This window comes from Trachemys scripta, chromosome 6 (assembly GCF_013100865.1).
Source record: "Trachemys scripta elegans isolate TJP31775 chromosome 6, CAS_Tse_1.0, whole genome shotgun sequence".
Lineage (NCBI taxonomy): Eukaryota > Metazoa > Chordata > Testudines > Emydidae > Trachemys > Trachemys scripta.
In genome coordinates, this window is record NC_048303.1 from 106,178,248 (window position 1) to 106,190,817 (window position 12,570).

A 12,570-nucleotide genomic window follows, 5' to 3' on the forward strand; every position below is an offset into this window, starting at 1 on the left:
GAAGTCATCATCAGATATTATCACCTTAATTGAAAATAAACAATTAAATCTTAACCAGTTCTATGTTTCATGTTAGTAAATGATGGCAGCCCCCTCCCCCCCGCCCCCGGATTTAATAGATAACTTGCAACTCTCTATATTCATTGGGGGGGGGGCAGCACTGATCTCTTGTCCCTTCAATTTTGTTGAAATGCCTATTTAAATAGTATTGTGCCAGTTCTCAAGAGGTCCATTTTCTTGTTTTACATATTTATGTATTTATTTATTTGGCAAAACATTGTGCTCTCGCAGTTTAAACAGAATGAACCATAAATGCCTGTGGTTTACTACAAATTTGCAATTATGAGTGTGGCCGGGGTCCTAGTGGGGAGCCAGCTGTGGTCACTCAATTAGGGGGGAACTGCAAAGAATGGGGCAGACAATCCCCATAAAGCTGGTGGATAGTCCAATACGTAGATTTACCAAGCCAGCATAAAATAGCTTCTTTATTACCTTACTGGTTACTCAGACGTCCAAATAACACAGTTCCCTTAAAGTGATCCGGCCTCAGGCCTCCATCCAGGTACCCACGCCAGATATGATGAACATATCTGTAAATCTTATTTCATCATATAAAAGAAAAGGTTCTACCAATCCCAAAGGATCGGACACATTACCTCCCAAGTTAATGAATGTTTCAGATCTTACCCACAAACACGCCACAGCCAATTCTTATTAACTAAACTAAAATTCATTAAAAAACAGAGAGAGTATGGTTAAAAGATCATTATACAGACAGACATGAGTTCAATTCATTGAGGTTCAGATTCATAGCAGAGATGTTGAGCTTTATAGTTGCAAAGAGTTCCTTTAGAATTCAGTTCATAGGTCATAGTCCAATGTCCAAATCTCATATTCCGGGGGTACCAGCATAACTGGGACCTCAGTCTTGCGACTCAAACTTCCCCTGATGAAGTCTAAGCAGATCTGAGATGACAGAATCAGACCCAATTTGCATCAGAAGAAGTGGGCTGTAGTCCACGAAAGCTTATGCTCTAATAAATTTGTTAGTCTCTAAGGTGCCACAAGTACTCCTGTTCTTCTTTAATCAGACCCAAGGATCTTTTATACAATTTCATGTCCTCTTTGACAAGTTGGGATTTCCTCGGGGAACAAAAGGTAATTAGAATGACTTTGAAGGAAGTCCATCACCAGTACTTAGCTATATGAATTAACATAAGGCCATTTGCTTGTTCTTCCACAATTCATGGTACATTTCAAAGAGAGATGAATACTGAGATATTCCGTGTTTACAATTCATTTAAATGCTAGGATCTTCTTTTGACCTCTGAATTATCAGAATATAGCATAGACAGGGACTGTTGATTACATTGTCCACCCTACTCATACATATGTAAATACACAAAAACACAAGCATTATCTCCCCACATGTCTTTTGAGGGTTATTTATTTTGCAGAGTGTTTAACCCTTTCTAGCCATGCATCACAATGAGAAAGAAAACAATAAGCCTCTGAGCTTCAATTCTCCCTTTGTCTTGCTCAGATATCTGCTTTCAAGCTCTGTGTGGCCCTAGTTCTGACTCCATTTTAAATTGGAGAAGGTGGAAAGAGAGAAAGTGTGTGTGCAATATTGGCACCAAAACACCATGCATGCCAAAGCCAAACTTGCTCATTTGTAGGTTTCTTTAGAGTTTGGCTCTTAATTGCTAGTTCCCTCATTGGCACATTCTAACCCCCTCTCATTTATTTCCCTGAATGTGTGTTCTCTTGGCATATGCAATGAAAAAACCAAATGATGGTAACAGGGCTTCATTACTTCATTTCAAGTATGTATACACGTTGCAGTTATGAATCTAAATAGGTGCATTGATGTAATTTGGACAGGCTAAATTGAAATGAAAACGAATGTAGCCTTGTAACATATGATTAGAAAAACAGGCAGCCTTTCATTCTATATCAGTGGCTTTCATTAATACAGTCATAAAATATTACTGAGCAATAATAGCATTCAGTACTAGGGAATATGTCGTTCTTTTACCCTTCAAGAAAAGAAAAGTTACAATTTTTGTACCACCCCCGGTAATAAATATGGAATTGAAAATGCCCGGTCTAATTTCATTAACCTGATTTCAAACCTGATTTTGCCAGCCAGTTTTTGGAGATTTTTGGTTTGTTTTTTTTTAATTTATTTTTACTACGAACAACAAAATTGCCTCAACCAGGCTACAAACCTCTCTTCATTTCTTTTGTTTTTCTTTCCACCATTCTTTACTCTCAATCAGTGGGAATATGATGATACTGCCGAACATGTGAGTAGTTGTTGACTGGTCAGACAAAAAATGTGTGTTTTTTTTTTTTAACCTCTTTCTGTTTTGTAAATGTTTTTGTCATTTGCACAAATGCATGTACTAACATATTATTGAAATTTTCCTCACTTTTTTTTTCTTTGTTCTGTGAGTTTGGCATGGTGCTGAAACGTACAACATTGTTTTGTGGTTTTGTTGGTTTTGATGGCTGTAACTAACTATGCCTGGCAATGCAACCAAAGAAACTATGCTTTAAAAGAAGGTATTACAGAAAGAAAACCGAAACAGTTTGGATTTGCCTAGTAGTTAGTCACCCTTCAGGTTCAGTGTGTAGTGTGCAGCAGAAGTACAAGTTCATCTTTCTTTTTGTTTGGAATATGTGTCTGTTATGTACACTTCCCAATCAAACCAAGGAAGGTAAACCTCCCACAGTATTTATGGCCTAAGTAATGTGTTTATTACATTCAAATTGCCTTTTTAAAAGACACTACTGTATGCATTTATTTATCCTTGCATACAGTAGAATACAATGTACTCCAAATGAGGCTAGTGTGTGAATCATTATTTAAAAGAAAACTGTCATTTGTTTTGCTTTTATAGTTTTAAGTTGTCACCATCATTTGTAATTGCCTTTTGAAAGACTGAAAGTAAAATGTCTTTCCTCCTGACTTTGCCATTTGGGTAGAATTCAGTTTGGGGATGAATTTTCAGATTTGCTCTTTTTTATTGGAAACATTTCACCCATCCCTTCTCATTGTTAACTAGTAATTTTGGTACTGCTAACAAGTGACTGAAAATATAGGGCCAGATTTTAATTTCATCTGTACAGTGTTCCTATCCTCATATTTTAAAAAATCCATTTACCTTGGACAGTTGGGCCCATAATTTTGCTGTTAACTTCTATGGTTGTTGCATTTGAAGATTACATGATTGCACATTAGCTATTTATTCTTGACATTGAAGTGTGCCATTCCTTTAGTCATGCTGAAATTAGTGTAAATCCATTCAGCCACACAGAATTGAGAAGGAGTGCAGGTTAGTGGTTATGACCGAGAACTGGAAGCCGTGATAACTGTGTGACTTTGGATAAATAGACTTCTCTGTTCAGTTTACCCATGAATCAGCAACAGACTAATAATGCTTATCTGCCTGATTGATGTATCAAGACAAAACTTTCTCTTGCTGCCTTTAGAGCAAGAACAAGTCTTTATTTCTGGTGGCCTCCATGTGTATATACATGTGTGAGTGAAAAGGTCTCTTTTGGTTTTTGCATATATTACACCCTATTCTTTGTATTGGTTGAGAATTGATCCCTTCTGTTGCTGGTGTACTTTGCCTAAGAGCTCTGGGGTTTGCTCTAACAATGCTGATTGAGTGGTTCTTTGAGATTTTGAGTAGTTAACAATTTGTAAAGCACTTTGTGATACCTGGATGAACAGTGCTGTAACAAATACAAATTGTTGTGAAATCTATATATGAAGGCAAATAGTGTTTCTGGTGGACTGTACTTAGTGTATTATGAAATAGCTTTAGAAGTGTGGGTAAAACTGGAGCTCTCTGACTTATTGCTAGTGATTTCATACCTATGTCAATAATGGCCAGTAAACTACTAGGTCAAACTTATTTTTCAACTTGCTTTAATTTCACAATAGCAATAAGACTCTCCAGGCAGTGCATTTCAGGATGATTATTACACTGGTCACATCATTCGTTCTTTGGCCTAAGCCATATAAAACTACCTGAAGCATGCTACTTAGAAATGCCCTGTCTGTTTTACTTTTAAAAAGTGAAACATACTGCATTACAAAGTGTCACACTCACAAAACATTCTTCTGATACACTCCAATGTGTATCTTCATTACAGGTAGCACAAAAGCATATGCACTTTATGTGATATGTAGCAATTGACTAGATTATTCTGCACTTTCTTAGTAAGGAATGAATTTTTAATACGTGTTTTTGTTGTTTTATTTCATCTCAGGAAATGATCATTTCTGGACTACAGCCTGAAACTACATACTCCCTCACTGTGACAGCCTACACAACAAAAGGAGATGGAGCACGTAGCAAGCCCAAACTAGTGTCTACCACTGGTGCAGGTAATACTTGGATACCCCTTCATCTCTGAATTGGTTGTCTCTCAACTTGCAGGCTGAGCTTTTCAAAGCAGTCTAGTGGGTTTAGAAACACATCTTCAATAATTTCAGCAGCAGATATAGCCATATCTCCTAGACTATTTAGGAAAATCTCAACTGTAGTGGCTAGATCAGGGACGGGCAAACCTTTTGGCCTGAGGGCTGCATCAGGTTTTGGAAATTGTATGGAGGGCTGGTTAGGGGAGGGGGGCATGGCCCGGTTCCCACCCCTCTCCCCCCGCTTCTCGCCCCCTGACAGCCCACCCCCGGGACCTCTGCCTCATCCACCCCCCTCACTCCCTGTCCCCTGACTGCCCCCTGCCGCCCCATCCACCCCCCCTCCTTCCTGACTGCCCCCCCCAGACCCCTGCCCCATCCAACCACCCCTTTTCCCTGTCCCCCGACTGCCCCCCCCACCCCCCCCCCCCCCCCCCCCCCCCCCCCCCCCCCCCCCCCCCCCCCCCCCTCCTTCCTAACTGCCTCCTTCCTAACTGTCCCCAAGGAGCCCCGCCCCCATTCAACCCCCCTGTTCCCCGCCCTCTGACCATCCCGCCCCCTATCCACATACAAACTCCCCTGCCTTCTATCCAACCCCCCCGCTCTCTGCCCTTACCGCGCTGCCTGGAGCACTGGTGGCTGGCGGCACTACAGCCACACAGCGTGCAGCATAGAGCAACAGGTCAGGCCGGGCTCTGCAGCTGCGCTGCCCCAGGAGCTCACAGCCCCGCTGTCCAGAGCATTATGCCGGCAGCGGGGTGAGCTGAGGTTGCAGGGGAGGGAGAACAGCGGGGGAGGGGCCGGGGGCTAGCCTCCTGGGGCAGGAGCTCAGGTGCCAGGCAGGAGGGTCCTGCGGGCCGGATGTGGCCCGTGCACCGTAGTTTGCCTACCTCTGGACTAGATTGATCATGTAGTTGCATTCCAGCTTCTACAGTACCTTCCATTCATTACTCGTGACTAATATACACTAGATCTATTTTATCCAGCTCCACCTCTCCAATGAACTCTAGTAGTTCAGACAAAATGCAGTCCTCATCTGGACCTCTTTTGGTTCTGGTGTAGGTAAAAGCAAAACTTGACCCAAAACGATTTCCAAAACTCAGTTCCCAGCTCTAATAAACACAGTAATTTCAATGATATTTTGATTAATCAAATTCATTCCAGTCTCTAACTATAATTGTACGATATGGAATGATAGAAGCAAAACTTCCAGCTTCAGCTGGTGGTATCTACATTGATCGTAGAAGGGCACTATCAACTTGGACTATCCCAAAATTTTCTCTCTCTCTCCTTTAAAAACAAAACAAAACAAAAAACAACTCTCCAGTCACTAGAAAAAAATCTATATACTCTCCAAAACAAAGGCTGTAATGGAACTCCTCTGCTGCTTGACCTTCTAAGAACAAACTCAGAGCCCTGTATTGGCTTACATCACTGGCATTGTCCCTTTACTCTACTTGATGCCATGGCAATCTGGTAAATGTCCACACCTACCAGCCCACAATCTTCTGCACAAACAGGAACTCAGAATTTTGCTGCTCCATATATTTTTTTCCCTAAATGAATACCTATTCAGACAATATGTCAGACCTGGCTATGGTTTATTATCTGTAGTAAGGAGGATTCTCATACAGGCATTTAGAAAAGGGAATGATAAGCATAGTACAGAATGCACAGACAGATTTCAGACCCTGCCTTTTCACAAGAATAGAGTAGGCAGATGGAGGAATGAGGCACTTGTACTTTCCCAAACTCACATACCAAAGCAAAGCTAATAATTCTAATTTAGGGCTTGTCAACTTCTGACAGCTTTCATTTAATGGGGAACTTCTACAAAGGAACTGTCTAAAAATACTACAAAACAAATTAAGGGCCTGACTCGCTACTCTCATTTAGATTTGTTTTAAAAGAGGCATCTCCATTAAAGTCAGTTGAGTTACATCACTGTAAAACTAGTGTTCCTGGAAGGAAAATTGGATTCTAAATGTTTCCCAGTGAAAACTCACCATATGTGAAAATCTACTTTAAGGCAGGTATGAACCAGTTGGTGATAATTAACTGTTTTACTATGTCTAGTTAGTATTTAAAAACCATAGTTTATACTTGTATATAGGGAAGGCTTGCCAAGTTTATATCACAAGTGTGAGCCTCCAGTAACCTCAGTTGATAGTGTGGTAATGGTATTTGGCTAAGGTCGCCATTCCAGAATATACTTCCCATAGCGTATTCAGTTTCCTGTTTTATATCCATTTTTAGTATCAGTAATCATATTTCTATAAAGTCTTTATACAAACAAGTTACTGTCACAAGTCAAAGAATTTAAATATTTCTTCATGATTAAAATAATGCCCTTGCCGGTAGCTAGAAAAAAAAAGTGTCTTCAGCTTTATTGGTACCTATGATAGCCATATAAATTGTTTTTACAGCTATGTATTTTACAGTTTATCATGAATTGCAAAAGTGCAGTGCAGCTGAACTTTACTAATGCACACTTCACTAACTGCATACCTCATTATTTACATACAAAAGCTGTCAATCTTTCTTCACTTCTTTGGAAAGATTTGACAACAGCTTGCTCTAGTGAGGTCTCATATTACTAAGATTTCATTCGTTGTATCGAACATGATGCAGTACTTCTATTGATGTACTACAAAATATTTCCATATATAGCTAAGACAAAACTACATATATCAAATAAACTAAGTACACTCAGAGTCATTATACTCACTATAGATAGATAGATATCGTTTTCTGTGGTTGTTCACAATCTAAAATATTTAGTAATAGTTTCAGTGCATCTTGTTTATGCCAGTGATGAATTTAGCCCCCAGTGTTTAAAATGAATTACAATACAGCAACAAAAAAGTGTTACTATTTTATCAAGGGACTGACATACAGGAGAGAACTTAGGACAACCAGACAGCAAGTGTGAAAAATCGGGACGGGATGGGGGTAAGAGGAGCCCATATTAAAAAAAGCCCCAAATATCAGGACTGTAAAATCGGGACGTCTGGACACCCTAAGAGAACTAGAAGTATTTTCCAGTCAAATTTCACTTGCCATATTCACAGTCACTCTCCTGTCAGGCCCCTTGTTCTTTAGTTTCCTTTCTGTTTTTGCTTTGTCCTCCTCACTGCTCCCTCTTTTACTTCATTGTGTAACTCAGTCTTTCTGCAGTTCTTTCTCAATGTCCAAATTCACACTCATTCTGCAGATCACTGCCCTTGCCATTTCCCCCTAACAGGGACCTTTTAGTTGGTCTTTGGCTTGCTCCAAATGCAGTGGTAAGCATTCTGTTCTCACCCATAATCCTGTGATTCCCCAACTCACGTGGGGCTCAGTGCTGCAAGCGTCATTTGTTTCACCGCCACCATCAATGCCACTCCTGAGTCTTAAGAGTACGGCTAAGGTGCTTCACTCCCCACCGCGAGGGAGTATGAGGGATATAATTCAGACAGAGCAGGTTGTATGGGAGCCTATCAGAGGTGAGACACTACAGGAGTAACCACAACAGTGTAAAAGCAGAGTGAGTAGTTGCCAGCACCATAAGTACAAGCCAGGGGATCAGAGTGACACACAATTCTGCTTAGTACTTACATGTTGTGAAAATTAAAATACACCTTATCAGTTGTATATATCAGACTATTATATCTTTTACCTTGTGGTTTTGGTGACATACTAAATATGGCACCTTTACTCTGAACAGGCCTGATTCACTGATGTCATCAAAATACTTTTATTAGTCAGGTATATTACCAGCCAAAAGCCTTGATAAAATTTGAGCCTTATTATCATATACTATATAAGGTAAATGGCGAATTTGAGACAGCGCTGTTGCTTCTCGGGGACCCTATGTTGCAGTACGTGCAGCATCTCATCACGCCAACACAAGTCCATAATTGTTTAGATTAAATCTTAATGCAGAACAAAATGCTTGGCTGTGTTGAAATATACAGTTTGGACTAAGTTTTTTCTGTGCCCAGTTATGCTTTCTCAATTGAAACTAGAGCTTTAAAAGTGCCCCCCTGCCTTTGAAAAGGTTTGCTCCTAAGAGGTGTTAATTTACAAGATGTCGTACAGCTCATGTGATGTACGGCAGCTGACACTGTACCTGGGTAAGTTGCTAAAGGCTCCTTCCAGAAGCTTCTGTTGTCAGTGTTCTGCTCTGAGGCTGTGCTCAGCCAAAGAAAGCTTGTTCTGATCTTGTAATGGTTGTGAGGTAACTTGGTGTTTGTGACATCGTGCTGGATGGTTATGGAGATGCAATTCATTAGAAATTCAGAGAATGTCCCCTTCATAGGTACATGAATTTTATTTAGACCTTACTGAACTCAAATATTATTGGGTGAAGTCCTCTTTGGATGCAATCACTATTGTTCAATATAATCACTGGGAAACTGTAGTTCCCAAAAGACCTGACAAAATTCTGCATTTTCACCATTGAGGCTATGATAAATAGAAGTCATGACAGTTAGATACTTTTAGGAACATTTTGCCTTAAAGATTTCTATTAAAAAGAAACTAGAAAAAAGTTTTCATTTTTATTTAAATCATTGAATTATTAACTGAAGAGGAAACCCTAGAGTACGTGGTATCATATGAAGATATGATGGGTATGTATTGCTCTTGCCATTAGACAACATAGATGCATTTTTAATTTTTTTAATTCTTTTTTTAGTGGTTAGGCAAATGTTGCTGGCTTTTCTATTCTGCTTGAGAACTAGCTGTAATTTTTGCTTCTTTTATATAGGCACCACCAATCAAACTTAAAAGAAACAGTCTTAAATGTGAGGGCTGCCACAAGAGTAAAAACAATGTATGGCATAAATAATTTAGTGACAGCTTCCCGCAACCTGTCATCTAAAAATCTGAATGAGTTATTATTCTATTTTTGTGGGCTCTTCTCCTCTGGGCTTATGCTCCATTGGCTTCAATAATAGTTATAATACAATGAAAAATATGGCCTACGAGAGCATCCACAGTCTTTTCTCTGCTCCATAACTGACTCGTATCCGTCAGTGGGGAAAGGTCAGAACTAATCAGAGAGATACATTTTATACTACAGAAAAACATAGAAAGTGTTTGGGATCCTATTTGGACAAGAATTAGGCTTTAAAAATGAAGCCTCTGTAGTAAATGGCTATAAAAATAAACCAAAATTCATATGATATTGTAGACATTGGCCAGGACTTACAAAAGGAGTAATGAAAAAAGAGCTTATCATTTGCAGAATTTTCACCAAGAAATGGTGTTCTTGTTCTGGAATTATCATCAATAGTTCTAATTATGACTAACTGATTTTCTGGAGTTCTGGGGAAAAGATAAAATGTACAGTTCAAAAGATTAAAGAAAAGATTGTCTTTTTGGTTGTGAAAATTTGATCAGTAAGCACAAATTATCCTTTACATTTATCCAGTCCATAACATGGAGTGTCAGACTTGCATCAGTGCAAGCTAATAATCCCACATCATTGTCCAATAACATTGTACCCATTTCCATAATCTTTACATCTCTTAAATGCAGTTTTGAGTGCTTTTATCAACCCCATTTTCTCCTTATCTGCTCCCCAGCTGTCAGCCTCATCTTTTTCTTGTGCATCTGCTGACTTTCCTATTGTGAGCTGTTTACGTGCACATTTCAGACATAATAAACTGCTTAAGAGAGGCAAGCTTTGCAACTGGTCAGTGTAATCTACATGGAGTTCAAACACATGTGAATGAAGGTCTGATAAGTAGGACCTAGGAGGAAGAATAGTGCAGTGGCTAGGATACCAGCCTCTGATTTGGGCAGCTCATGATTAAATACCTTTTTCACCATAGACTTCCTGTGTGATCTTGGACGAGTCACTTGGTTTGTCTGTATCTCAGTTCCCCGTCTGTAAAATGAGGATAATAGTACTTCCCAATCTCACAGGGACATTGATAGGATAAATACAAAAAAGACTGCAAGGCACTCAGATACACTATAGTGACAGATGCCATATAAGTACCTAAGGTAGGTAGATAGGATTCCTAATGGTGGTGTGTTAAGATTGCTAAGAAGGTCCAGCTGACTTACCTTCTATTGTAGGTGTATTCCCCTCCGCCCCACAAAAAAAAATAATGGTAGTAGATATGTTAGGCATGGTGAGAAACCTGTAATTTCTCCATATTTTTTTTTTTTACTTACAGAAATGGAAATGTTTTCCCCTGGATTAAATTAATGAATGCTTATGACAACACTCCTTTTCACAAGCGAGTACTTGTAAGCAAAGATGGGTAGTAGCTGTTTGGAAGTTTTACCTCACTTGTGTTCATACGTTCTGTGTCCCTGAATGTTCATACTTTTCTCTGTATTTGGAAAATGGGTGGGGGGAACAACAAATAATGGCTAGCTTAGCTATCCAAGTCTATTATACTGTGTGACTGAATAGTGCAGAAGAAAGAGGTTATTTCTGAACTTTTATAAGATAGTTATTTGAGGAACAAAGAGTGAGGGAAAAGCAAATACAGCTGTATTCCTATTTAAAAAGCCTCAAGAATTAAATGCACATTTCCGTTTATATTTATCATCATTAAATAACATTGTGCTACAGTTCCAGGAAAACCTCGGCTTGTGATTAGCCACACACAGATGAACACGGCTCTTATTCAGTGGCACCCTCCTGTCGATACCTTTGGCCCCCTGCAGGGTTACCGCCTGAAGTTTGGCCGCAAAGACTTGGATATGTTTACAACGCTGGAGTTCTTGGAGAAAGAAGACCACTTCACAGCCACAGACATTCACAAAGGAGCTTCTTATCTCTTCAGGCTTTCAGCTAGAAATAAAGTGGGCTATGGGGAGGAGATGGTGAAAGAGATTTCTATTCCAGAAGAGGTACCCAATGGATTCCCTCAGAACCTCCATTCAGAAAGCTCCACCTCTACGTCGGTCCAATTAACTTGGCAGCCACCAGTCTTAGCAGAGCGAAATGGCATTATCACCAAATACACCCTGCTGTACAGAGATATCAATGTTGCACACCACCCAATTGAGTTCCCCATTGTTCCCGCCGATACCACTATGACACTTTCTGGCTTAAAACCAGATACTACATATGATGTAAAAGTACGTGCCCATACGAGCAAAGGGCCTGGTCCATATAGTCCAAGTGTCCAGTTCAGGACACTGCCCGTGGATCAAGGTAGGATTTGTCTGCTTATGGCGTTGTCCTTTAAAGGAATGTCGGTCTTTGGATATCAGTGTTTTTGAAGCTGTAAATAAACTGACCCGCCCATTCATGTAAATAGGTTCAACCAACACAAAAGGTAAAGTATGTAAATCTTAATATGTTTTGGATACCTTAGAATCCAGTTACCCCATGTCAAGCAAGTCTGGCTAACATCTGCACAGTATTTTCAGGTAAGGAAAAATCTAACATACAGAGATGGTATTAGATGAATGAACTTCGTAAGAATGAGGTATTAAAATGATTGTCTTAAGCAAGTCAGAGATTTGCATTTCTATTCTTTTTATCCTTAATGGAAAGCTAATAGCCCCAGCTTATTGGTAGTGGCAGAAAAGCGATAGGAGCTAAGGTTCAAGATGTAGTTTAAATACATTATTTTTCCTTTTCCAGCAGTGTTTGCAAAAAATTTTCATGTAAAAACAGTAATGAAGACGTCAGTATTACTGTCTTGGGAGATTCCAGAGAATTACAATTCTGCCATGCCTTTCAAAGTAAGTTGTTTTCTAATTTGTAAGACATCAAGGATAAAATTGGAGGATATAGTTCAGCTGCTTAAGCAGTTTATTGAGCAGGTGGATTTTTTTTGGTTCTGCTATATTTAAAAGTGTATGCTAATCAGCAGTATTGACCCAAGCAGTTAAAATCAGTCCTTCGGCAATGTGAACTTTCCACCTTAGCATTAGTGCAGTGGCAGCATTCCAAACTTTGACTGATATTAGATATTACACATGCTGTGAACTCTTTGTTTGTTTATAATGCAGTGCAACAGGTCTTCCTAAACAGAGGAATTAAAAATATTAATTTTCTTTTAATGCTTCTGCTCTGTATTGTATGTAACAGAATGTGATCTTCTTTAGTCCTCTGACCTGTTCTTTAAAAAAAGAAACCTATCTGGTTTCTAACTCTTGCATTCCAATTATTTATA

General features: G+C 39.4%; 1 protein-coding gene across 50 annotated transcripts in view; it reads left to right on the forward strand.

Annotated features, from left to right (window-relative positions):
• Positions 1-12,570, forward strand: part of PTPRD (protein tyrosine phosphatase receptor type D) — a 601,896-nt gene that overhangs the window by 448,900 nt on the left and 140,426 nt on the right. For 22 of the 50 annotated variants that reach the window (XM_034773574.1, XM_034773573.1, XM_034773577.1 and 19 more), the window contains 4 exons: positions 2,283-2,309; positions 4,288-4,405; positions 11,013-11,600; positions 12,036-12,136. In XM_034773574.1, the coding sequence (XP_034629465.1) occupies positions 2,283-2,309; positions 4,288-4,405; positions 11,013-11,600; positions 12,036-12,136 (834 nt within the window). The remainder of the gene's footprint in view (positions 1-2,282; positions 2,310-4,287; positions 4,406-11,012; positions 11,601-12,035; positions 12,137-12,570) is intronic. The other 28 variants (XM_034773614.1, XM_034773618.1, XM_034773620.1 and 25 more) reach the window with 5 other exon arrangements.